Consider the following 26,926-nt stretch of genomic DNA (forward strand, 5'->3'; position numbering starts at 1 on the left):
TCATAAGTACATAGAATATAAAACATTTTAATTTCACCATGTATATAGTGAAGGTTTTGAGTTCTATAATACACGATGGAATCAGTACACATGAAACAAGTGCAATATATGATATTTTTATTGTTTATTTAATATTTAAGTATTATACAATTACTCTTATCTCTCCCTTTAACAAATAAATCGATGTTTGCAGTCTCCCAGTCACCACTGATGAAGTGCACAGTTATACCGTTATACTGAGGTATGACTCCAATGTACAACTTGACCACTGGTCTGTCGTAGAAAAGTGGACATTTTATATGAGTCCCCTTTTATCTTGCTTTGGTGTTGTTGGTATGACGTTGGTAGTACTTTTGACGTGAAGTATTTCATCCTGTAAGACATACCTCAAATCCAGTGTTTTAATTATTACTCTGACAGCTTATTTCTTGACTGTCTATAGAGGAATCATATCCTTGCATAGGTGGATTATTACTGCATTAGTAATGTCACTCCACCGATGGCTTATTTGCAACAGCTGTGGCTTGACAAACCATACAGTAATATAGTGTTTTAGTCTGTTGGCCCACTCAGCCCATTTCTTTGGCAGGTTCTTCCATGTCACCCTCTCTTCATCCTCCATCTGTTTTCTGTTTTAATTTTTTTCACCATATTGAGGAAACCTCATCTCTCATCTGTTAACACTAACGCTACCTGGCTAACTAGTGAGCTGTACCTGATCTGCACGATGCTCCATAGCGCTTTTAGCAGTGAACATTATTATACAATTTGCTTCCTATTGAAGCCTACAGCTTTGGTATTACTTATGCTACGGTATTACGGTATATGAAAAATTCATACTGTACGAGGAATCAAAGCCGGTATACCAGATGAACGATATACCAAATGAACGGTATACCAAATGAACTATCTCACTGCTCAGCACTATTTTTGAAAACATGTTTACTTTGCCAGTATATATATACAGTATATACCGATCAGTTATAACATTAAAACCACCTCCTGGTTTCTACACACACTGTCCATTTTATCAGCTCCACTTACCATATAGAAGCACTTTGTAGTTCTACAATTACTGAATGTAGTCCATCTTTTTCTTTACATACTTTTTTAGACCCCCACATGACCACCACAGAGCCGGTATGAGTGGATCAGACACAGCAGTGCTGCTGGAGTTTTTAAATACCGTGTCCACACACTGTCCACTCTATTAGACACTCCTACCTAGTTGGTCCACCTTGTAGATGTAAAGTCAGAGACGATCGCTCATCTATTGCTGCTGTTTGAGTTGGTCATCTTCGAGACCTTCATCAGTGGTCACAGAAAGCTGCCCACGGGGCGCTGTTGGCTGGATATATTTTTGGTTGGTGGACTATTCTCAGTCCAGCAGTGACAGTGACGTGTTTAAAAACTCCATCAGCGCTGCTGTGTCTTATCCACTTATACCAGCACAACACACACTAACACACCACCACCATGTCAAGTGCTTCAATATGGTAAGTGGAGCTGATAAAATTGAACAGTAAGTGCAGAGGTGGGTGTGTGTGTGTGTGTGTGTGTGTGTGTGTACAGTATATACTGTATATATATATGTATCTATTTGTTGGAAAATTTGTTCCCAGGGATGGATTGAGGAAGATTTGGCTGTATGGATTACTTTGCAGCTTCTCATGACTTACTGGAGTTACACATTGTTATTTTGGAGACTATAATCTAATCCCTGGCTATTGCAGTTGAACTGCTTATACAAACATTTACTTTCGGTCTATTAGTAATAGTTACCTTAACCGATCCTTTGTACCGCTGTACTTTAATCAGAACAGCACTGCTTTGATTTGACTTTAAATCTGTTTGCATTTCACTTACCCGTGTGACCTGTACTTATTAGCTGACATTTCTCTTGAGAGAAAAGCCGGAAAGTGAAATGATGTTTTACATCACTGTGAAGCTGAATTCCAGGCATAGTTACAAAAGTGGGCCAGTTTGGCTAGTGTCCAGGTCTTCCCTCCCCTTTATAAACAGTGTCATGTTTCATGTATCCATTCAAGACTGCCTGCTGCCTGAATTTAGTTCAGACGTATTCAGCCCACCAGTTGTCCCGAGTCAAATATACGCACTCTTTATTAACATGGAACATGAGTACGACAGCGTTCTTAACACGAAAATATTACATTCCTCTAAAAAATAACTTTTAACCTAAAAAGTCAAACTTATTTTAATCTATTGGGACTCTAAATGTACTGAGTGCGGAGTGTCTGACAGCTTAATGTGAGGGGTAAGAATGGCCGTGAGCGTGTGGCGTCTAGGGTCAGTGAACTGATATAACATGAGTGTGATTAGGATTGCACCCATTACAAAGCGGCATAGTTGAATTAGAATTTAAACATAGTCAAACTTATCACACGGATCGGCTTACTTACAGTGGGCAAATCAGGCCATTCAGCTGTTGCTTGAACCATAAATCAAGTAGTTTTGCAACATGCTGACAACAGCAAGAAGCTGCCAAATAGTTTAAGCACTGAACAGACTGAACACAAATAGGGTTTGACTAAAGAAACAAAGAGTTCCCTTAAATACACTTGTATAAGGAGAACAACAGATGTGGGGTAAAGACTGATTCAGTCTAATTAGTTTGTACCAAGGTCACTTACAGTTTAAAGATCCACTCACCTTTACAATCGCCATAACATTAAAACCACCTCCTTGTTTCTACACTCACTGTCCATTTTATTAGCTCCACTTACCATATAGAAGCACACAGCAGCGCTGCTGGAGTTTTAAAATACCGTGTCCACTCACTGTCCACTCTATTAGACACTAAGTTGGTCCACCTTGTAGATGTAAAGTCAGAGACGATCGCTCATCTATTGCTGCTGTTTGAATTGGTCATCTTCTAGACCTTCATCAGTGATCACAGGACGCTGCCTACAGGGCGCTGTTGGCTGGATATATTTTTGGTTGGTGGACTATTCTCAGTCCAGCAGTGACAGTAAGGCGTTTAAAAACTTCAGCAGCACTGCTGTGCCGTATTAACTCATACCAAGCCCAACACACACTAACACACCACCACCATGTCATTGTCACTGCAGTGATGAGAATGATCCACCACCCAAATAATACCTGCTCTGTGGTGGTCCTGTGGGGGTCAGCATAAAAGAGGGGTAACAAAGCATGCAGAGAAACAGACGGACTACAGTAAGTAATTGTTTCACGTTGGACGTTAAGTTGCCATGTATTTAGGCAAAGTCATGGCAGGGTTCATGGAAAAATTGCGTACTGGTGCATTCTCAACAGCCTAAATTTGGCAATCCTACTTGAAAAAAAAGCATTTAAAAAAGCAATATGTAAAAATAGATTTCATATAAAAAACAGTTGGGTGGCTCAGTGGCAAGAAGCAAGAAGGTCCTGGGTTTGATTCCCAGATAGAGCAGTCCAGGTCCTTTCTGTGTGGAGCATGTTCTCTCTGTGTCTGCTTGAGTTCTCTGGAAGCGCCAGTTTCCTCCCACAATTGAAAGTCATGCAGTTAGGATAATTGGGGACACAAAATTGCCCTAGGTGTGAAGGTGTGTTTTTGTGTGTGTTTAAAACTGTTTAAATACAATGTTTGCTTTGACAGTGGCATGGCATTAATAAAGACATTAATCTGTCATCAGTATCAGGAATAGTACACTTTTGATTGCTGTTCAGTTGTATAGTCCTTGTTTTTAACCTTCCTGAATATCTGGACTCTACCATTTATTTTTTCTAACTACTGAAAATAAGGTAGGAGTATTTAAAGCATAATTGATAAAACACTGGGATCAAAGCAAGAGCATTTTTAGACAAAACAGCATCTGAAAAACACAAAGCCAGGCTAGCTGGATTCCTGCAAGTCAGGTAGTCACATAATCACATGAGTTTTTACTTTACCAGAGCCTTTACTGCTTACAAATTAAAACCTTGCGGACTCCTTTGTTAATAGGTTGGCATCTTATAATACCATGGTTACAGGAGAAAACACTTAGGCTGTCCTATCACAATATTTACTGTCTTACTAGGTAGTTACTTGTTATACAAGATTCATTAGAGGGAACCGGAGCACCAGAACCGGAGCACCAGACCCGGACCGCCCCACCTGGGGATCGAACCCAGGACCTTATTGCTGTGAGGCGACAGTGCTACCCACTGAGTAAATTGCAGTAGCCCACTACCACTGGGATCCAGGGTTCAAATCCCCAGGAGGGTTATTTGGCATCTACCTACAGACATGATTGGCCATGTTGTTGAGGAGGTGGCTGAGGCTTCATGACGAATTGGTATCCTGCCCAAGATGTGGTACTGCATTGCACCCAGGGTCAGTGATCTTTTATGCTGAGACACCACTTCGAATCTCCGCAGTGCTATCAGCCAGCTGGGTATCTGCACAGACATGATTGTCTAGATAGAGAGATAGAAAGATAGATAGATAGATACTTTATTTATCCCAAGGGAAATTATTGAATATGTCTATGTCTGGGGTGGCTGTTATGGCTGAAGCCCTGCGACTGATTGGCACCCTGTCTAGAGAATTGCTGCATCAAGCTCAGTGTATATCAGTGTAATCATACATTTTGCTGCCCGGTTGATAAAAAATTTAACTTTAACTCAACTTTAACTATTTAAAAAGATAATAAAGCTTAAATATAGGCTTTCATGAGCTCCGATTATGAAGTTAATATATGTTTACTACAATATCTGCCAGAAATCTGGGTAAATTTCTATGAAACCAGAGCCTTGGGGCCTCACAAACTCCATAGTTTATGTTCAACCTGACTTTGTTGAGAACAAACTAGACCTGCTTTTATTCAAAGAACAATATTGTCTCTTAGCCCCTTATCTCTCCGAGCTCATGCGTCCATACAGGGTTAGGGTATTAGTTGGGGTTAGTGTTAGGGTATTAGTTGGGGTTAGGGTTAGTAGGAACTCCAACTAACTGTGTTGGGATTTCACAATACAGGTTTACTTTCAGTGCTCATTAGAATGTGTTTCAGAGAAGTGGGAACTGTGGTGTTTTCAGCATGTGAATTTTGGCCTGGTTTTAATTCATTTGGATAGGTTCTGCACCCTTAAATGATGTAATTTTCACATCTGGTGAATTACTTCACTTCTGAGGACTGAGACTGGCCCCTGTGAGAGGAAGACTGGTCCGTGTCATAACCTCCTAATTTTAGATTCTCATTGTAGCCTTGGAACTGTTTCGCTCTTAATTATTTTAAGGTCTCGAGCTAGAAACTTGCCTCATTACCTCCTCTCCTCACAGTCCTTTTAATTTTCTTAATTCTTAATTTTCAAGCAACCATCAATAAAATGCTATTTAAGTTTCACTTATAATTATTTAACAGTAATTATAAATATGTATGTACATATTTCCTGTTGTTCTTGTTGTTTTAGGATTTCAAGTTTTTGTTCTTGATTGTTTTGCAGCTCTATACCGAAGCCTGAAGCCAGCAGTTCAAGCTCATCTGGCTCTGCTCGACCCAGAGGGCCGACCAACAAAATCTGTCTGGTGTGTTCAGACGAGGCATCCGGCTGCCACTATGGTGTTCTGACCTGCGGCAGTTGCAAAGTTTTCTTCAAAAGAGCTGTGGAAGGTAGGCATGTGGGAGCTAAAGACCCAGACAAATGGGAAAAAGCTGGCAACCTATGTTAAAATGACGTGTTTTATATAGTTGTAGTTTTTAATAATGTTAATGATTTTAATGAAATAATTTAAGTAAGTACTTAAGTAGGTGATTTTAATGGGCTAATTATAGATTTCTTAGCTAGTTAAGTTTTCGAATGTTTATGTAATTACTGCTGTTGTGCATTAAGCAGTCAGGTGATCCTAGCAAAGTGAACCGCAGTTAGGACTGTTGTAATACGTTTTTTGAGCTGGTCTTATTATTTTTTACTCACCTTGATCATAGGGCTTGGCGATATGACTAAAAAACTCATATCTCAATATGCTTTTGAGAAGTAGCGATATACGATATATAGCCATAACATTAAAACCACCTCCTTGTTTCTACACTCACTGTCCATCTATCTCTCTACATACTTTTTTTAGCCTGCTCTCACCCTGTTCTTCAATGGTCAGGACCACCGCAGAGCAGGTATTATTTGGGTGGTGGATCATCCTCAGCACAGCAGTGACAATGACATGGTGGTGGTGTGTTAGTGTGTGTTGTGCTGGTATGAGTGGATCAGGCACAGCAGCGCTGCTGGAGTTTTTTAATACCATGTCCACTCACTGTCCACTCTATTAGACACTCCTACCTAGTTGGTCCACCTTGTAGATGTAAAGTCAGAGACGATCGCTCATCTATTTGCTGCTGTTTGAGTTGGTCATCTTCTAGACCTTCATCAGTGGTCATAGGACGCTGCCTACAGGTCGCTGTGTGCTGGATATTTTTGGTTGGTGGACTATTCTCAGTCCAGCAGTGACAGTGAGGTGTTTAAAAACTCAGTCAGCGCTACTGTGTCTTATCCACTCATACCAGCACAACACACACTAACACACCACCACCATGTCAGTGTCACTGCAGTGCTGAGAATGATCCACCACCTTAATAATACCTGCTCTGTAGTGGTCCTGTGAGAGTCCTGACCATTGAAGAACAGGGTGAAAGCAGGCTAAAACACTATGTAGAAAAACTACAAAGTGCTTCTATATGGTAAGTGGAGCTGATGAAATGGACAGTGAGTGTAGAAACAAGGAGGTGGTTTTAATGTTATGGCTGATCTGTGTATACACATGTACAGTACAATGAAATTCTTTTTCCACATAGCCTAGCTTGGTTGGAAGCTGGGGTCAGTGTGCAGGGTCTGAAGCAGACAAGGTTAGGGGCCATGCCCAAGGGCCCAACTGTGGCTGCATAGCAGAGCCTGGATCACCCAAAGCTCTACCCACTAGGCCACTATTGTCCCTTATTAGTATTATTATAAGTATTATGCTTATGAAATAGTATGTTTTCTTACACTAGAATACACAGTATTTACTGCATGCAGTGCACTTAAGCTGCTTTGTCCTGTAAAAAAAAAACAAGCCTGTAATCACTGTTACATTATTTTTATTTGAAATACATGACTAATACCTTTTATTAACTTTTATGCAGTGAAGAACTCTGTTTACTGACAAGGATTTTCCACATTAAAATGTAACCCGTGTAGGGTTTTTTTTTTAATACAGAAGTGTGTCGGTTTTTAATGCAGGGCTTTCTGAGGGATTAAAGGGAGAACGCAAAGAGATTTCTCTGGATTCTCTAAATCTTTTAATAGTGTTATGGATTAGGGATGGTGAAATTGGTGCATTTTACTTACCATCATAACATTTTTGGAACTGGGATTGCATAAATGTTGTGTAATGTTTACAGCAAAGACAATAGGTTAATTGCAATGATTTGTGACAGCTTAAATTTGATATCATAACTAGGCTAAGCTAAATAATTGCATTGTTGACCATTACAATCATAGCCCATATAACAGAGCAAAACATCACCGCTCTAGTTACAGTGGTGTTCAAAAAAATAGCAGTGATTTTAAAAAAGCGAATAAAGCACAAAATCATTATAATAACTTTTATTTCCATAAATGAAAATGCACTGAAAATACTAAACTTTCAATTCTAAATCAAAACATTAACAACTTTTAGCCAGTTTGTGTTCATTCTTTACAGAAAATTAAGAAAAATGAATATTAGGCTGTTTAAAAAAATAGCAGTGCCAGCATTTTTCTTTAAAAACTTAACAAGTGTATGTATAAACTGAAAAAATGTTTGAGGTTTTACTTTACTTTGAATTACTGAACTAATATTTAGTGGCATAACAATTGTTTCCGAGATCTGTGTTGCATGGAGTCGACCAACTTCTGGCACCTCTGAACAGGAATTCCAATCCAGGATGATTAGACTACAATCATTCTTCCACAGTTCTTCTGCATTTTTGGGTTTTGCCTCAAAAAACGTGTTTCAGGTATCAGAACACAAGTTCTCTATGGGATTGAAGTCAGGGGATTGGGCTGGCCACTCAATTACCTCAATCTTGTTTGTCTGAATGCGAAATAAATGCGAAAATGCGAAAGCTGGGACTGCCACAGGAGCTGCTAAGACAATTCTACACTGCGGCCATCGAATCAGTTCTGTGCACTTCCATCACAGTCTGGTTTGGTGCAGCCACAACACAACAAAGGAACAGACTGCAGCGACAGGTGAAGTCAGCTGAAAAAATCATTGGTGCTCCTCTGCCCTCTCTCCAGGACTTGTATATTTCAAGAACCAAGAAACGGGCAGAGAAAATTATCACTGACTCCTCACACCCTGGACATTACTTTATCCAACCCCTCCCCTCCGGCAGGCGCTATAGATCCATCCACATTAAAACCACCAGATTTAAAAGCAGTTTCTTCCCACAGGCCATCTCCCTACTAAATAAATAAATGACTGATAATACATAACACGTAAGCGTAAAAATATTCATCTGCTGCCAAATTGACTACACTGTAGTACTCATCCTACATGTTGTGCACTTTACTGTTTTGTAAATATTTCAGATGCTGCTAAATTACATATCTGTATATTGTGTGTATATAATCTTATAGTTTGGATAATTTTGTGATTTTGTATTTAATGTTTAATGTATACGTTGCTTGTACACTGTATCGTACCATTACTAGAGAGATACCATCAGCCGGAAACAAATTCCTTGTGTGTATCCACATACCTGGCCAATAAATCTGATTCTGATTCTGATTCTGTAACCAAGATGTTTTGGGTCATTGTCATGTTGAAACACCCATTTTAAGGACATTTCTTCTTCGACATAGAGCAACATGATGATCTCAAGTATTCTGATGTATTTAAACTGATCCATGATCCCTCGTATGTGATAAATAGGCGTAACACCATGGTATGAGAAACATCCCCATATCATCATTTTGTACCACCGTGCTTTACTGTCTTCACAGCGTGCTGTGGCTTGAATTCAGTGCTCGGGGGTCGTCTGACATACTGTCTACGGCCACTAGACCCATAAAGAACAATTTTGCTTCCACCAGTCCACAAAATGTTGAGCCATTTCTCTTTGGACCAGTCAGTGTGTTCCTTGGCGAATTTGAACCCATTCAGGACACGTCTTTTTCATAACGACGGAACTTTGCAAGGAGTTCTTGCTGGTAAATTGGCTTCACTTAATCATCTTCTGTACTCACTGGTAACTTCAGATGTTCCTTGATCTTTCTGGAGGTGATTACTGGCTGAACCTTTGCCATTTTGGCTATTCTTCGATTCTTTCGAACAGTAGTTCCATGCTTCCTTCTGCGTCTTTCAGGTTTTGGTTGTCACTTCAAGGCATTTGAGATCATTTTAGATGAGCAGCCTATCATTTGCTGCACTTCTCTGTATGTTTTTTCCTTCTACAATCAACTTTTTAATCAAAGTACGCTGTTCACTGAATTTTTTGCTATGTAGAAATAGCATTTCTACTAAAAACAGTGATTTATCAGGTTAATGGTGTTGGACTGCTATTTTTTTTAACACCACTGTACATTTTGTTTTTAAGACAAAAACAAACAGTCAAATAACTTGGTGAGGTTGATTTGTCATAAAAAGGTGGCAGTCAGTGCTTACCACAAACTTAAAACCACCTATAAATCAGCCACAATCTAAAATTGACCCTGAATTTAAAAATACAGTAGCATAAATAATTTCATTTATTTAATTACTGCTTTAACCTAATCAGGGTTTGTGCTATGGTCCGAAACACACCCTGGACAAGGCACCTGATAAAAGACATCATACACTCACTCATTCTCTCACTCTCATAACTAGCAAGTCCGTCTACAGGTGTATTTTTAAAAAGAAAACCATTGTTACAAAAAGTAATCCATTTATTCATTATCTGTTTTTATTACCGCTTTATCCGATTCAGGGTTATGGTGGGTACAATTCACTGGGCGGAATTCAGGAACCACCCTGGACAGGTTGCCAATCCATCACAGGGCAAACACACACACACACACCTAGTGCAATTTTGTATCCCCAGTTAAGCTGACTGCACGTCTTTGGACTGTGGGAGAAAACTGGAGCACTCTGAGGCAACCCACACAGACATGGGGAGAACATGCAAACTCCACACAGAAGGGACCAGGACCGGTTCATCTGGGATTCAAACCCAGGACCTTCTTGCTGTGAGGTGACATTTATGGCATTTAGCAGACGCTTATATCTGAAGCGACTTATAGTTATGACCCAATACTAAATAAGGTATTGAAGTGTAAAGGTCCTACACAGGGGCCCAACAGTGGCAACTTCATGATAGTGGAGATTCAACCCTAATCGCTTTCATGTTATTAAAGCATACAATATGAATATAGGGGGAAGTGTCCATGTCTACATAATGAAGGGAATGAAAATGCAGCTGAACCTGAACCTTAACCAAGTAGTTCACCCAGCCACTAAGCATTAGATCCAACCTTAAATATTTAATCAGTCCTTATCTTTGAGCAAAACAAAGACTGCCCTGGGGGTTTGGTAGCTGTCTTCTTAATGCAATTCCCAATTTCTTATGTTATATTATATAGAAACACATTCCTATTTGTTTGTTACTCTGGTTTTAAATTATGAGAAGATTCAATATAGATTTTATCTCGAGTTTTCATTTTTTAAAACTCTGGATGAAATCTTCATTAATACCTGTAAAAGAATTTAAGTTAATTCCTGTCAGGCTATACTTATGATTGCGTTGTGATTCTCTCAACTCTTACCTATTCACCTGCTTATTGTGGAACATGATGCAGTGGTACACTGAAACTCAACATTAATTGGTTCTGCGAGTGGCGTTGAGTTTAAAAGGCATTGAGTTTCAAGGTATTTTTTCATATAAGGATGTATGGGAAACCTGTTAATGCGTTCCATGGTCTCGTAGACTTGCATATATTTTAGCCTTGTGTAAAATAATGGGTTTGTTTTTGACACTTATACACTGAAAATAATACAAATATAGTAAAAATAAAAACAATAAAAAAAGCTGATTTTTACTCAATTTTTCAGCACCTCAAGCTGTAACACAAGTTTAAAAGTGAAACAGGAGGAAAATACAGCTAAACACAGACACATGAGGACGCTTTCAGAATGAATCTGACGATTATTCCACACAAAAGCAGATTCGTCTTATATTCACACTTTGATGATGTATTACCGCACCGCTCAAGCCGAGCGCTGAACAAAGCGACTGTTTTTTGTCAATTTGAAATTAAATAACTGAACACGTTGAATGTTGAGAAATGTTGAGTTTAAGGGTAAACATTTCTCGATGAAGGGTGTTGAGTTTCAAAAATTTTGAGTGTAGGGGATGTTGAGTTACAAGGTACTACTGTATTTGAAGATTCAATTATTCTCTTCTTTTGCCTCTAAATGTGTTTATATTTACAAAATACAATGACATTGATCAGTGAAAACATTTGAAATCTTTTCTTTTTCTTTTGTCAGCTAAATAAATTAACAAATCACAGATTCTTCTTTTTACTGCATTTTACACAATGTCCCAACCTTTTTTGGAAAAGGTGTTTGTATATACGGTCTGCTTTAAGATAAATCCTTCTCTGGAGCATTTGCTCACTCATCACCCATCACTTTCACCTTCAACTGATAAGACTTGCAGACATATTACCTTGTTTTCCCCAGCCAGTAAAAGGCAGTCATTATTTTATGTCGGAATGCAGTTTTAGGTGAGGAAGTTAACCTTGAGATGAGGGATCTCTGTTCCATCTGATATAAATTGGCAGCTGCTCATAGTCAGCTTCAGACCTTGGTGTAGTGTTTTGCTGGAGCTGCTGTCTGAAGAAATATATTGAAAAATGTTGAAAAAGTTTATCAGCAGCTCTTCAGTTCAATGAATGATAAATGATAGACTTTATTTCTCAGACTTTATTTACCACTTCTTTATCCTGATCAGGGGCGTGGTGGGTGTGATTCAATAGATGAAAAGCAGGAAACACCCCAGTCACCAGTCCATCACAGGGCGCACACACACTTAGGGCAGTTAGTAGCTCCAGTTGGCCTGACTGTCTGTGTTTGGACTTACACAGAAACAACATGCAAACTTCACATAGAAAGGACCCTGGCCGTCCAGCCAGGAAATCAAAACCAGGCTCCTCTTGTTGTAAGGCAAAAGCCCTACCCACTGTGCCAATGTGCCGCCCATACAACACAATATCTGATTCTGAAGAGAAAAAGAAGTCATTTGTAGTCAAGTAGTCAAGTCATGTGAGTCCTGAAGAGGGCTTTTCAGTGGTAAAACGATCAATTCTTTCTTACTGGCGTTGGCTGCTAAATGAGATTCTAAAATGATGAAATATAGAAGGCTCATGTACTTTCTCTAGGGTGGATGACTGGAGAATGAGCAAGCTGCATATTATAAGTAATAAATACATGCCACCGGAAAGCTTTTGAGCAATATATATATATATATACAGGTCCTTCTCAAAAAATTAGCATATTGTGATAAAGTTCATTATTTTCCATAATGTAATGATAAAAATTAAACTTTCATATATTTTAGATTCATTGCACACCAACTGAAATATTTCAGGTCTTTTATTGTTTTAATACTGATGATTTTGGCATACAGCTCATGAAAACCCAAAATTCCTATCTCAAAAAATTAGCATATTTCATCCGACCATTAAAAGAAAAGTGTTTTTAATACAAAAAAAGTCAACCTTCAAATAATTATGTTCAGTTATGCACTCAATACTTGGTCGGGAATCCTTTTGCAGAAATGACTGCTTCAATGCGGCGTGGCATAGAGGCAATCAGCCTGTGGCACTGCTGAGGTGTTATGGAGGCCCAGGATGCTTCGATAGCGGCCTTAAGCTCATCCAGAGTGTTGGGTCTTGTGTCTCTCAACTTTCTCTTCACAATATCCCACAGATTCTCTATGGGGTTCAGGTCAGGAGAGTTGGCAGGCCAATTGAGCACAGTAATACCATGGTCAGTAAACCATTCACCAGTGGTTTTGGCACTGTAAGCAGGTGCCAGGTCGTGCTGAAAAATGAAATCTTCATCTCCATAAAGCTTTTCAGCAGATGGAAGCATGAAGTGCTCCAAAATCTGCATTGACCCTGCCCTTGATAAAACACAGTGGACCAACACCAGCAGCTGACATGGCACCCCAGACCATCACTGACTGTGGGTACTTGACACTGGACTTCAGGCATTTTGGCATTTCCTTCTCCCCAGTCTTCCTCCAGACTCTGGCACCTTGATTTCCGAAAACAGTACTTTGGACCACTGAGCAACAGTCCAGTGCTGCTTCTCTGTAGCCCAGGTCAGGCGCTTCTGCCGCTGTTTCTGGTTCAAAAGTGGCTTGACCTGGGGAATGCGGCACCTGTAGCCCATTTCCTGCACACGCCTGTGCACGGTGGCTCTGGATGTTTCTACTCCAGACTCAGTCCACTGCTTCCGCAGGTCCCCCAAGGTCTGGAATCGGCCCTTCTCCACAATCTTCCTCAGGGTCCGGTCACCTCTTCTCGTTGTGCAGCGTTTTCTGCCACACTTTTTCCTTCCCACAGACTTCCCACTGAGGTGCCTTGATACAGCACTCTGGGAACAGCCTATTCGTTCAGAAATTTCTTTCTGTGTCTTACCCTCTTGCTTGAGGGTGTCAATGATGGCCTTCTGGACAGCAGTCAGGTCGGCAGTCTTACCCATGATTGCAGTTTTGAGTAATGAACCAGGCTGGGAGTTTTTAAAAGCCTCAGGAATCTTTTGCAGGTGTTTAGAGTTAATTCGTTGATTCAGATGATTAGGTTAATAGCTCGTTTAGAGAACCTTTTCATGATATGCTAATTTTTTGAGATAGGAATTTTGGGTTTTCATGAGCTGTATGCCAAAATCATCAGTATTAAAACAATAAAAGACCTGAAATATTTCAGTTGGTGTGCAATGAATCTAAAATATATGAAAGTTAAATTTTTATCATTACATTATGGAAAATAATGAACTTTATCACAATATGCTAATTTTTTGAGAAGGACCTGTATATATATATATATATATATATATATATATATATATATATATATATATACATATATACATACACACACTGATCAGCCATAACATTAAAACCCACCTCCCTGTTTCTACACTCACTGTCCATTTTATCAGCTCCACTTACCATATAGAAGCACTTTGAAGTTCTACAATTACTGACTTTGGTCCATCTGATTCTCTACATACTGTTTTAGCCTGCTTTCACTCTGTTCTTCAATGGTCAGGACCGCCACAGTGCAGGTATTATTTGGGTGTTGGATCATTCTCAGCACTGCAGTGACACTGACGTGGTGGTGTGTTAGTGTGTGTTGTGCTGGTATGAGTGGATCAGACACAGCAGCACTGCTGGAGTTTTTAAATACCGTGTCCACTCACTGTCCACTCTATTAGACACTCCTACCTAGTTTGTCCACCTCTGATGTAAAGTCAGAGATGATCGCTCATCTATTGCTGCTGTTTGAGTTGGACCTTCATCAGTGGTCACAGGATGCTGCCCACATGGCGCTGTTGGCTGGATATATTTTTGGTTGGTGGACTATTCTCAGTCCAGCAGTGACAGTGAGGTGTTTAAAAACTCCATTAGCATTGCTGTGTCTTATCCACTCATACCAGCACAACACACACTAACACACCACCACCATGGCAGTGTCACTGCAGTGCTAAGAATGACCTACCATCCAAATAATACCTACTCTCCAGTGGTCCTCTGGGGGTCCTGACCATTGAAGAACAGCATAAAAGGGGGCTAACAAAGCATGCAGAGAAACAGATAGACTACAGTCAGTAATTGTAGAACAACAAAGTGCTTCTATATGGTAAGTGGAGCTATTAAAATGGACAGTGAGTGTACAAACAAGGAGGTGGTTTTAATGTTATGGCTGATAGGTATATATATATATATATATATATATATATATATATATATATATATATGTACTGTATATATATATATATATATATATATATATATATAAAAAATGAGTAATGCATCTAATATTAATAAAATTTTAATTTTAGTATCGTTCATGCTTCTTGTTGATATTTATGCTACAATGAGGCGTATACATCTTCTTGTTTCTCTCCCTTATTTTTATGGTTCTGCCAATGGTGAAGGATGGAGAGCACGACAAAACACAGATGGTAAATAACCTTACCTTTAATAATGCTTCTTGTCACCCGTAGCCTAGTAGTCATTCCTCCAATCAGAATTCTGCTCAACACATCACGACTTTATAATATGCATGGGTCTTGTGATTTAATTTAGTTTCATTTGTTTTATTCAGTTTGTCTTGAATAAAGTTAATTCTTTATGATTTTCACCATTGCAATAAATAACTGAATGAACTGCAGATTGGGTGTTAAAAAAAAAGTTTTAATTAATAGTACTAACATTTAGTTTTGCATTTTGTACAAATTCTTGACTTGCTGTGGCGGATCATCTAATTTGTTTGTGCACATTAGATGCAACTTTTACAATCTGTCTTTCTGTTGAAAAGTTGGTTACCTGAGCAGAGGTGAGTACGTCTCACAGAACAGGTTTAAACTATAACCATTCAGGTGTAATAACTATTTGCACTTTAATAAAAAGAAGAGTAGAGATCTTATGATAAGACAGACAAAACAAAGGCAGACATTTTTCTGACCGGTGTATTCAGTTGTTCCAGTGTAGCGCTGTGTGGTTGAACAATGTGAGTCGGAACATTTTTGTTGTCGAGCCAGACAGACATTGTGATTATAAAACTTTATTGCTGACAGTACATACTGCACAATCAAATTGTCTGTTTGAAACATTTGGGACAAAGCCATACCAATAAGTTTATAGCTAAATGTTTTAGCTATTGAGTTTGCCCTTTTTAATTATATTGTTGTTGGTATTATTGTCATTTTTTTAATTACAGTGGAAATGTTGAAATTCAACATCAATTGGTTCTGGGAGTGGCGTTGAGTTTAAAAAGCATTGAGTTTCAAGGTATTTTTTCCCATAAGGATATATGGGTCCCGTGGACTTGCATATATTTTAGGCTAATGTAAAATAATGGGGTTGTTTTTGACACTTATACACTGAAAATAACATAAATATAAAAAAAACTGAAATAAAAAGCGGCGCCCAGGTGGCAGTGCCTGCATCAGACGAATTGGCCACCGTATCTGCAGGGTGGGGACCTGATTGTATGTGGGTGGGTGGGTCTTCATATGCTGTGTAAGGACCCTGATTGGCAGGAAGCGCGGACGAGAAGAGGAGGGCTGCACATGTGTAAAGAAGGCGTGGGCAGTGGCGTGCTCTCCTTGGATGCAAATCTGGAGTCTGTCAGCAGCAGAAGACAAATTGGATGCGCTAAATCGGGAGGAAAATGCATTAAAAAAAAAAAAGCTGAATCCTACCATTTCTCAGAACTCTGAGCTGTAACACAAGTTTAAAAGTGAAACAGTGAGGAAAATTCAGATAAACACAGATTTATGTGGAGCTTTCAGAGTGAATCTGGTGGTTATTCCACACAAATGCAGTTTTGTCTCATATGCACACACTGTTGATGTTTTACCGCACCGCTCAAGCCGAGCACTGAACAAAGCGACTGTTCATTGTCAGTTTAAAATTAAATAAATAAATTTTTAAAAAACAAACTGAATGGCGTTGAGTTTCAAAGATTTTGAGTTTAGGGGACATTGAGTTACAAGGTACCACTGTATATAAAATATTTAAAATATTTAAATACATTCACACATAGAGGTCATGCTATGTGTACAAACACAATTGTAGTCCTCTTTAAAACCAGTGCATAAGAAACAACAATTAACACGATAGTTCAACCGTATACATGCACGTATACAAAACCTAACCTAAATAAAACAGCTTATTTCTTAAGCAAAATGCAATAACCACAAATGTCACAATATTCTGTGTACAATATTCTGTGCACATTGTGTTCTCTTATACTCTTAAATAAACAGAAGGGACAGTTAACTTTTACTTTTTACTTATTCACAAAATATAAGAACTTACGTGTGTCACTACACTATACTCAAACATCTGTTAGAACAGATGTGTAGAACCACTGCTAGTATCAGTTCTAACCTGTGTCCCTACAGTGAAGATATGGGAAGATATGACTGGTCAATAAAAATTAAAATACATATAAGGGATATTGCATCATTTCCTAAAACCATTGCTAGCACCATTTCTATTACACCTGTGTACCTATGTATATATATACATACATACATACATACATACGTGTGTGTGTGTATAAAGGATACTACATAATTTTACTCAATAAATATATGAGAATATTTTTTGTCGCATTTGTTTACTTATATACAGTATGTGCTGGTCATAAAATTAGAATATCATGAAAAAGTTGATTTATTTCAGTAATTCCATTCAAAAAGTGAAACTTGTATATTATATTCATAATATATGATTATATGAAGGACCTGATTGTATGTGGGTGGGTGGGACGCATTCCATGTGTCAAGCCACTCTTGAACAAGAGACAGCGTCAGAAGTGTCTCGCCTGGGCTAAAGGCAAAAAAGACTGCTGCTGAGTGGTCCAAAGTTATGTTCTCTGATGAAAGTAAATTTTGCATTACCTTTGGAAATCAAGTTCCCAGACTCTGGAGGAAGAGAGGAGAGGCACAGAATCCACGTTGCTTGAGGTCCAGTGTAAAGTTTCCACAGTCAGTGATGGTTTGGAGTGCCATGTCATCTGCTGGTGTTGGTCCACTGTGTTTTCTGAGGTCCAAGGTCAACGCAGCCATCTACCAGGAAGTTTTAGAGCACTTCATGCTTCCTGCTGCTGACCAACTTTATGGAGATGCAGATTTCATTTTCCAACAGGACTTGGCACCTGCACACAGTGCCAAAGCTACCAGTACCTGGTTTCAGGACCATGGTATCCCTGTTCTTAATTGGCCAGCAAACTTGCCTGACCTTAACCCCATAGAAAATCTATGGGGTATTGTGAAGAGGAAGATGCGATACGCCAGACCCAACAATTCAGAAGAGCTGAAGGCCACTATCAGAGCAACCTGGGCTCTCATAACACCTGAGCAGTGCCACAGACTGATCGACTCCATGCCACGCCGCATTGCTGCAGTAATCCAGGCAAAAGGAGCCTCAACTAAGTATTGAGTGCTGTACATGCTCATACTTTTCATGTTCATACTTTTCAGTTGGCCAACATTTCTAAAAATCCTTTTTTTGTATTGGTCTTAAGTGATATTCTAATTTTCTGAGATACTGAATTTGGGGTTTTCATTAGTTGTCAGTTATAATCATCAACATTAAAAGAAATAAACATTTGAAATATATCAGTCTGTGTGTAATGAATGAATATAATATACAAGTTTCACTTCTTGAATGGAATTATTGAAATAAATCAACTTTTTCATAATATTGTAATTTTATGACCAGCACCAGGTTCCAGTAATCCATGTCCTTTGTTGACATGTCTTCAGCAAACTGTTTGCGGGCTTTCTTGTGTAGAGACTTCAGAAGAGGCTTCCTTCTGGGGTGACAGCCATGCAGACCAATTTGATGTAGTGTGCGGCGTATGGTCTGAGCACTGACGGGCTGACCCCCCACCTTTTCAATCTCTGCAGCAATGCTGACAGCACTCCTGCGCCTATCTTTCAAAGACAGCAGTTGGATGTGACGCTGAGCACGTGCACTCAGCTTCTTTGGACGACCAACGCGAGGTCTGTTCTGAGTGGACCCTGCTCTTTTAAAACGCTGGATGATCTTGGCCACTGTGCTGCAGCTCAGTTTCAGGGTGTTGGCAATCTTCTTGTAGCCTTGGCCATCTTCATGTAGCGCAACAATTCGTCTTTTAAGATCCTCAGAGAGTTCTTTGCCATGAGGTGCCATGTTGGAACCTTCAGTGACCAGTATGAGAGAGTGTGAGAGCTGTACTACTAAATTGAACACACCTGCTCCCTATGCACACCTGAGACCTAGTAACACTAACAAATCACATGAAATTTTGGAGGGAAAATGACAAGCAGTGCTCAATTTGGACATTTAGGGGTGTAGTCTCTTAGGGGTGTACTCACTTTTGTTGCCGGTGGTTTAGACATTAATGGCTGTATATTGAGTTATTTTGAGGGAAGAATAAATGTACACTGTTATATAAGCTGCACACAGACTACTTTTCATTGTGTCAAAGTGTCATTTTGTCAGTGTTGTCCCATGAAAAGATATACTTAAATATCTGCAGAAATGTGAGGGGTGTACTCACTTTTGTGATACACTGTATATATATATATATATATATATATATATATACAGTGTATCACAAAAGTGAGTACACCCCTCACATTTCTGCAAATATTTTATTATATCTTTTCATGGGACAACACTATAGAAATAAAACTTGGATATAACTTAGAGTAGTCAGTGTACAACTTGTATAGCAGTGTAGATTTACTGTCTTCTGAAAATAACTCAACACACAGCCATTAATGTCTAAATGGCTGGCAACGTAAGTGAGTACACCCCACAGTGAACATGTCCAAATTGTGCCCAAAGTGTCAATATTTTGTGTGACCACCATTATTATCCAGCACTGCCTTAACCCTCCTGGGCATGGAATTCACCAGAGCTGCACAAGTTGCTACTGGAATCCTCTTCCACTCCTCCATGATGACATCACGGAGCTGGTGGATGTTAGACACCTTGAACTCCTCCACCTTCCACTTGAGGATGCGCCACAGGTGCTCAATTGGGTTTAGTCCATCACCTTTACCTTCAGCTTCCTCAGCAAGGCAGTTGTCATCTTGGAGGTTGTGTTTGGGGTCGTTATCCTGTTGGAAAACTGCCATGAGGCCCAGTTTTCGAAGGGAGGGGATCATGCTCTGTTTCAGAATGTCACAGTACATGTTGGAATTCATGTTTCCCTCAATGAACTGCAGCTCCCCAGTGCCAGCAACACTCATGCAGCCCAAAACCATGATGCTACCACCACCATACTTGACTGTAGGCAAGATACAGTTGTCTTGGTACTTCTCACCAGGGTGCCGCCACACATGCTGGACACCATCTGAGCCAAACAATTTTATCTTGGTCTCGTCAGACCACAGAGCATTCCAGTAATCCATGTTCTTGGACTGCTTGTCTTCAGCAAACTGTTTGCGGGCTTTCTTGTGCGTCAGCTTCCTTCTGGGATGACGACCATGCAGACCGAGTTGATGCAGTGTGCGGCGTATGGCCTGAGCACTGACAGGCTGACCTCCCACGTCTTCAACCTCTGCAGCAATGCTGGCAGCACTCATGTGTCTATTTTTTAAAGCCAACCTCTGGATATGACGCCGAACACGTGGACTCAACTTCTTTGGTCGACCCTGGCGAAGCCTGTTCCGAGTGGAACCTGTCCTGGAAAATTGCTGTATGACCTTGGCCACCATGCTGTAGCTCAGTTCCAGGGTGTTAGCAATCTTCTTATAGCCCAGGCCATCTTTGTGGAGAGCAACAATTCTATTTCTCACATCCTCAGAGAGTTCTTTGCCATGAGGTGCCATGTTGAATATCCAGTGGCCAGTATGAGAGAATTGTACCCAAAACACCAAATTTAACAGCCCTGCTCCCCATTTACACCTGGGACCTTGACACATGACACCAGGGAGGGACAACGACACATTTGGGCACAATTTGGACATGTTCACTGTGGGGTGTACTCACTTATGTTGCCAGCTATTTAGACATTAATGGCTGTGTGTTGAGCTATTTTCAGAAGACAGTAAATCTACACTGCTATACAAGTTGTACACTGACTACTCTAAGTTATACCCAAGTTTCATGTCTATAGTGTTGTCCCTTGAAAAGATATAATGAAATATTTGCAGAAATGTGAGGGGTGTACTCACTTCTGTGATACACTGTATATATATATATAGATATAGATATAGATATAGATATAGATATATATAGATATACAGGGGTTGGACAAAATAACTGAAACACCTGGTTTTAGACCACAATAATTTATTAGTATGGTGTAGGACCTCCTTTTGCGGCCAATACAGCGTCAATTCGTCTTGGAAATGACATATACAAGTCCTGCACAGTGGTCAGAGGGATTTTAAGCCATTCTTCTTGCAGGATAGTGGCCAGGTCACTACGTGGCTCAATAATATTTAGATCTGGTGACTGTGCAGGCCATGGGAGATGTTCAATTTCACTTTCATGTTCATCAAACCAATCTTTCCCCAATCTTGCTGTATGTATTGGTGCATTGTCATCCTGATACACGCATTTGGATGCACATGGTCCTCCAGAATGGTTCGGTAGTCCTTGGCAGTGACGCGCCTATCTAGCACAAGTATTGGGCCAAGGGAATGCCATGATATGGCAGCCCAAACCATCACTGATCCACCCCCATGCTTCACTCTGGGCATGCAACAGTCTGGGTGGTACGCTTCTTTGGCGCTTCTCCACACCGTAACTCTCCCGGATGTGGGGAAAACAGTAAAGGTGGACTCATCAGAGAACAATACATGTTTCACATTGTCCACAGCCCAAGATTTGCGCTCCTTGCACCATTGAAACCGACGTTTGGCATTGGCACGAGTGACCAAAGGTTTGGCTATAGCAGCCCGGCCGTGTATATTGACCCTGTGGAGCTCCCGACGGACAGTTCTGGTGGCTGGTCTGGTAACACCATCTGTCAGTCACTTAGAAAAACATGACGTTCATTTAGGTTAAATATGTGTCCATATACACTGATCAGCCATAACATTAAAACCACCCCCTTGTTTCTACACTCATTGTCCATTTTATCAGCTCCACTAGATGTAAAGTCAGAGATGATCGCTCATTCTGCCGTGATTTGGGCAGCCGTGGTTTTATGTTTTTTGGATACAATCCGGGTTAGCACCCGAACATCCCTTTCAGACAGCTTCCTCTTGCTTCCACAGTTAATCCTGTTGGATGTGGTTTGTCCTTCTTGGTGGTATGCTGACATTACCCTGGATACCATGGCTCTTGATACATCACAAATACTTGCTGTCTTGGTCACAGATGCGCCAGCAAGACGTGCACCAACAATTTGTCCTCTTTTGAACTCTGGTATGTCACTCATAATGTTGTGTGCATTGCAATATTTTGAGCAAAACTGTGCTCTTACCCTGCTAACTGAACCTTCACACTCTGCTCTTACTGGTGCAATGTGCAATTAATGAAGATTGGCCACCAGACTGGTCCAATTTAGCCATGAAACCTCCCACACTAAAATGACAGGTGTTTCAGTTATTTTGTCCAACCCCTGTATATAGATAGATAAATTTGTTGGGGGGACCCAAAACATTTTTTTGCACTGGGGCCCATGAGCTCCTAGTTACGCTACTGTGCAGTGTGTTTACAAAACTTGAGTAACTGGTGATGGGAGCTTCCTCACCTGAGTCTACTTCAGCAGGATCTGCACCAACAACTAAATCAAAATCATTCGTATCCCATCTATTTATGTCCACCTGTTGACATTAACCCATTAACTGCCATAATCTCCATTTGGGAATCATGTACTTTAACCTGTCTGGTAACACCATCTGTCAGTCACTTAGAAAAACATGACGTTCATTTAGGTTAAATATGTGTCCATATACACTGATCAGCCATAACATTAAAACCACCCCCTTGTTTCTACACTCATTGTCCATTTTATCAGCTCCACTAGATGTAAAGTCAGAGATGATCGCTCATCTATTGCTGCTGTTTGAGTTGGCCATCTTCTAGACCTTCAGCAGTGGTCACAGGACGCTGCCCACAGGGTGCTGTCAGGTGGATATTTTTGGTTGGTGGACTGTTATCAGTGTTTAAAAACTCCATCAGCGCTGCTGTGTCTTATCCACTCATACCAGCACAACACACACTAACACACCACCACCATGTCAGTGTCACTGCAGTGCTGAGAATGATCCACCACCCAAATAATACCCGCTTTGTAGTGGTCCTGGGAGAGTCCTGACCATTGAAGAACAGCATGAAAGGGAAAGGTAACAAAGCATGCAGAAAAACTGATGGAATACAGTCAGTAATTGTAGAACTACATAGTTCTTTAATATGGTAAGTGGAGCTGATAAAATGGACAGTGAGTGTAGAAACAAGGAGGTGGTTTTAATGTTATGGCTGATCGGTGTACGTGTGTACAGTACAATGAAATTATTTTTCCGCATATCCCAGCTTGTTTGGAAATTGGGGTTGAGCGCAAGATCAGCCATTATATGGTGCCCCTGGAGCCAAGAGGGTTAAGGCCTTGCTTAAGGGCTCAACAGTGGCTGGATAGCGAAGCAATCCTCCGATAGATAGCCCAAAGCTCTATATAAGTGTAACTTATTATTATTACCCACTGTCCCCAAAAGTAAAATTGTCTCCAGCAATTAATTTGGGACATTAATGTTAATTGTATTATTTTTAGGAACATTTGTTTGCAAGACATAATATTTCACATAAATATAGCATTGTAGGGAGACTAATATTGTAATCTTTGCCATTTTTAGTTTAATGTATTCATTGTAGTGATGTGGACCAACGTCATACTAATTCTGAGGTTTTTATTGTAGTTTTTCCGCCATAATCCATTTACAGCCATGACAACTGGAATTTAACTACCCACCCTTTTTCTTTCAGGTCAACACAACTATCTGTGTGCTGGGAGGAATGACTGCACCATTGACAAGATTCGCAGAAAAAATTGCCCTGCCTGCCGCTTCCGCAAGTGCCTTCAAGCAGGCATGAATCTAGAAGGTAATGAAAACTGTGCAGTTTTTAAATGAGCATTAATGATACACACCATAGCACTACACACTTATCGTTTGTGTGATTTCCTGAATAACCAAAATTCCAATTTGGTTGAATTAAATATTGAAATTGGACACTAAAATAGCTATGCTTTGTTGTACCTTAGCTGGTTCTACTAATTTTGTACTAAATCACGGTACCAGGGTTCTTCAAAAAGTTTCCACATTTTGAAAAACTCTATTTACTAAGAAGTTCAAAAACAAATGACATCACTTTTCTACAGTCACCTTCCGATGCATTTTTTCCAGCGTCTTACCAACTATTTAATGCCATCAGCAAAAAATGTTTTTGGTTGAGCGCGTAGCCACTAATGCACATCATCATCTCGTGAATATCTTCTTCCTCTTCAAGCTTCCTTGAGCGGTCCCAAAAAGGTTGAAATCAGATGGCGCTAAATCCGCTAAATGTAAGCTCTCTCTCAGACACGACCAATTACTACTCCTCCCACCCTCACCGTTTCCAACCAAAATATAAAAGTGCGGAAACTTTTTGAAGATTCCTCGTAGTTCTGCTTTGAGGAAATGTTAGCTTTTCAATGAAATTACTGTTCTAAACAGCATATTTGACACATAATAGATTAATTCACAGGACGCCGCTCAAGTGGGGCAGCGGTAAAAACACATGCTGTTACACCAGAGCTGGGATCTCGAATACATCATATCGAGTCTCAGCTCTGCCTGCTGGCCACATGAACATGAATTGGCCTGTTGTTCAGATAGGGGTGGGATGTTAAAGCCGGATAGGGACTCTCTCATAACTAATGCAATTACGACCTCTGCTGGCTGATTGATGGTGCCTGCACAGAGGCGGGAAAAGAGTGCTGTCAGGGTGTGTCTCTTCATACACAGTGCTGATCCACATTGTACTCGTCAGAGTGTAGGTAACAAAATGCATACGGCTGCTGCCCACATGTCGGAGGGAGCACAGGTTAGCTTCGTTCTCCTCAATCAGAGCAGGGATCGGCATTGGTGGAGAGGAAGCATAATGCAATCGGGCAGTTAGATGCACTGAAAGGGAGAAAAAGGGGAGAAAATGCATAAACAAAAAAGAACAATTTCTAGGACAATATGCTTGTCTACCTAATCACGATTTTAGTTAAACAAGACAAAATCATTACCTAAACATTTGCATTAATATTATTGGTTTATAATTACAATAATAATTTAAATCTAACTTAATTATTGTCATTATAAAACATTTACAAAGTCTACAGCACTTAACTCTCAAAACAAATGGGTTCTAAATGATTCTATGCTTGGCAAAGTAGCTTTTTAAAGAACATTTGGGTGGGTACATAACATTTTTATAACATAATCTAAGTCTGTAAAAATCATCTCCACAATGTAAGTTTGTAATATCCCATGAATTTGCTATCAAGCTAGCAGGCTAAAGAAAAAGAAAACGTGTTTATGCAAGTTAAGCTTTCAAGCTATTTTTTATTATTCACATAGCGGCTATCGAAGCTAGATAACTTGTGGGAGTCAACAGAAATGTTAATTATGTTTTATCGCTGTATCACTGAGGCTAACAAATTGTAGCGCACAGTTCTACTCATGTTAATTGGTGAGAATTTGATTAGTACATGAACATCCAGTACAAGACTGTAGTTCACTTAAACCATGCTGTGTCTCAAAACACATAGTTAACCAAATATGCCATTAATATACTCTGCAGTATAGTAGCAGTAATACTATGCCACCTCTGTAAACTTAAGCACACATTGTCAGATCATATAAAAAATGAAAACAGGCTTGTTTAGTGCTGATTTACTACTTCACATACAAACACACCAATAGAGGGCCGCTCAGGTGGCGCAGCGGTAAAAACACGCTGGAACCAGAGCTGGGATCTCGAATACATCATATCGAATCTCAGCTCTGCCTGCCGACTAAGGCTGAGCGGCCACATGAACAACGATTGGCCTGTTGTTCAGATATGGGTGGGACTAAGCCGGATGGGGTCTCTCTCTCACGACTGGTGCAATTACGACCTCTGCTGGCTGATTGATGGTGCCTGCACAGAGATGAGAAAAGAGTGCTCTCAGGGTGTGTCTCTCCGTACACAGTGTGAGCTGCGCTGCACTCGTCAAAGTGTGGGTGATAAGATGCATACGGCATGCTGCCCACGTGTCGGAGGGGGCGTGGGTTAGCTTCGTTCTCCTCAATCAGAGCAGGGATCGGCATTGGTGGAGAGGAAGCATGACGCAATCGGGCAATTGGACTCGCTAAAAGGGAGAAAAAGGGGAGAAAATGCATAAACAAAATATAAAAAACAAAGCACATAAATACTGTAGAGTTGCCAGGTCCTAAGAGAATGAACTCCATTCACTCATAAGTAACGCCCAACCCTCCCTAATTCACAGCCGTGAAAATTGCATCGCGCACCGTGAAATGTGCTGTTTCCTGTGCAATTAGTCATCCTCCACGAAATATGCAATTGGCTGTAAAATTTTAAATGTAAGCTTTGTGTTTAGCGATTTAACATTTTTCATTCACGTAGCGTACGAAATATTAGGCATCATAGCAATCATAGAGCAATTAAGTTAGTGTAACAGACTTTTCTGTGGTGTAGTGTGCTGACAATGTTTGATGAATGTGTTTACGTATTGAGTGCATTTGTCCCTTTGGGGATTCCATAATCAATGTAAAGTGTGCTTCTCTATACATGTGATCATCTCTCTGTTTTCTGTGCTGCACCTCAAAAGAACAAGCCAGTAAAGTATTCTGCTCCAGATAGTTTGTCTATGTACAGTTTATTTCTTTCATCTCATAACTCTAAAGACGCTCAGTTACATTAGCAATCGATTAGACAAAATGTCCAAGATGTCAAAGTCTAAAGCAGCTATAAACTCTACTCAAGTAATTGAGTTTGGAAAACTCCAAACCAATTATGTGGACGCAGAGGGGGAATGTGTGTCAAACACAGAGGAGTACTTTGGTCTTTGAGAGGGAGCTATTAAGGTAGGCGGTGCTGTGTATTGTAGCTTTCATTGATTCTGTCATTCATTTTATGAGCATTATTTAATGACTGCCGTGAAATGTGGCACTTTTCTTTAAAAAAATCGGTGAAATCTGTGATTTTTGAAAGATGAG

General features: G+C 40.0%; 1 protein-coding gene across 2 annotated transcripts in view; it reads left to right on the forward strand.

Annotated features, from left to right (window-relative positions):
• The window catches only part of LOC134330380 (glucocorticoid receptor-like), a 132,501-nt gene that overhangs the window by 79,912 nt on the left and 25,663 nt on the right, over positions 1 to 26,926 (forward strand). The window contains exons 3-5 of one of the 2 annotated variants that reach the window (XM_063011483.1): positions 5,443 to 5,609; positions 15,161 to 15,187; positions 23,664 to 23,780. In XM_063011483.1, coding sequence (XP_062867553.1) covers positions 5,443 to 5,609; positions 15,161 to 15,187; positions 23,664 to 23,780 — 311 coding nt within the window. The remainder of the gene's footprint in view (positions 1 to 5,442; positions 5,610 to 15,160; positions 15,188 to 23,663; positions 23,781 to 26,926) is intronic. The other variant, XM_063011484.1, reaches the window with a different exon arrangement.

The sequence above is a fragment of the Trichomycterus rosablanca genome, chromosome 16, assembly GCF_030014385.1.
Source record: "Trichomycterus rosablanca isolate fTriRos1 chromosome 16, fTriRos1.hap1, whole genome shotgun sequence".
NCBI lineage: Eukaryota > Metazoa > Chordata > Actinopteri > Siluriformes > Trichomycteridae > Trichomycterus > Trichomycterus rosablanca.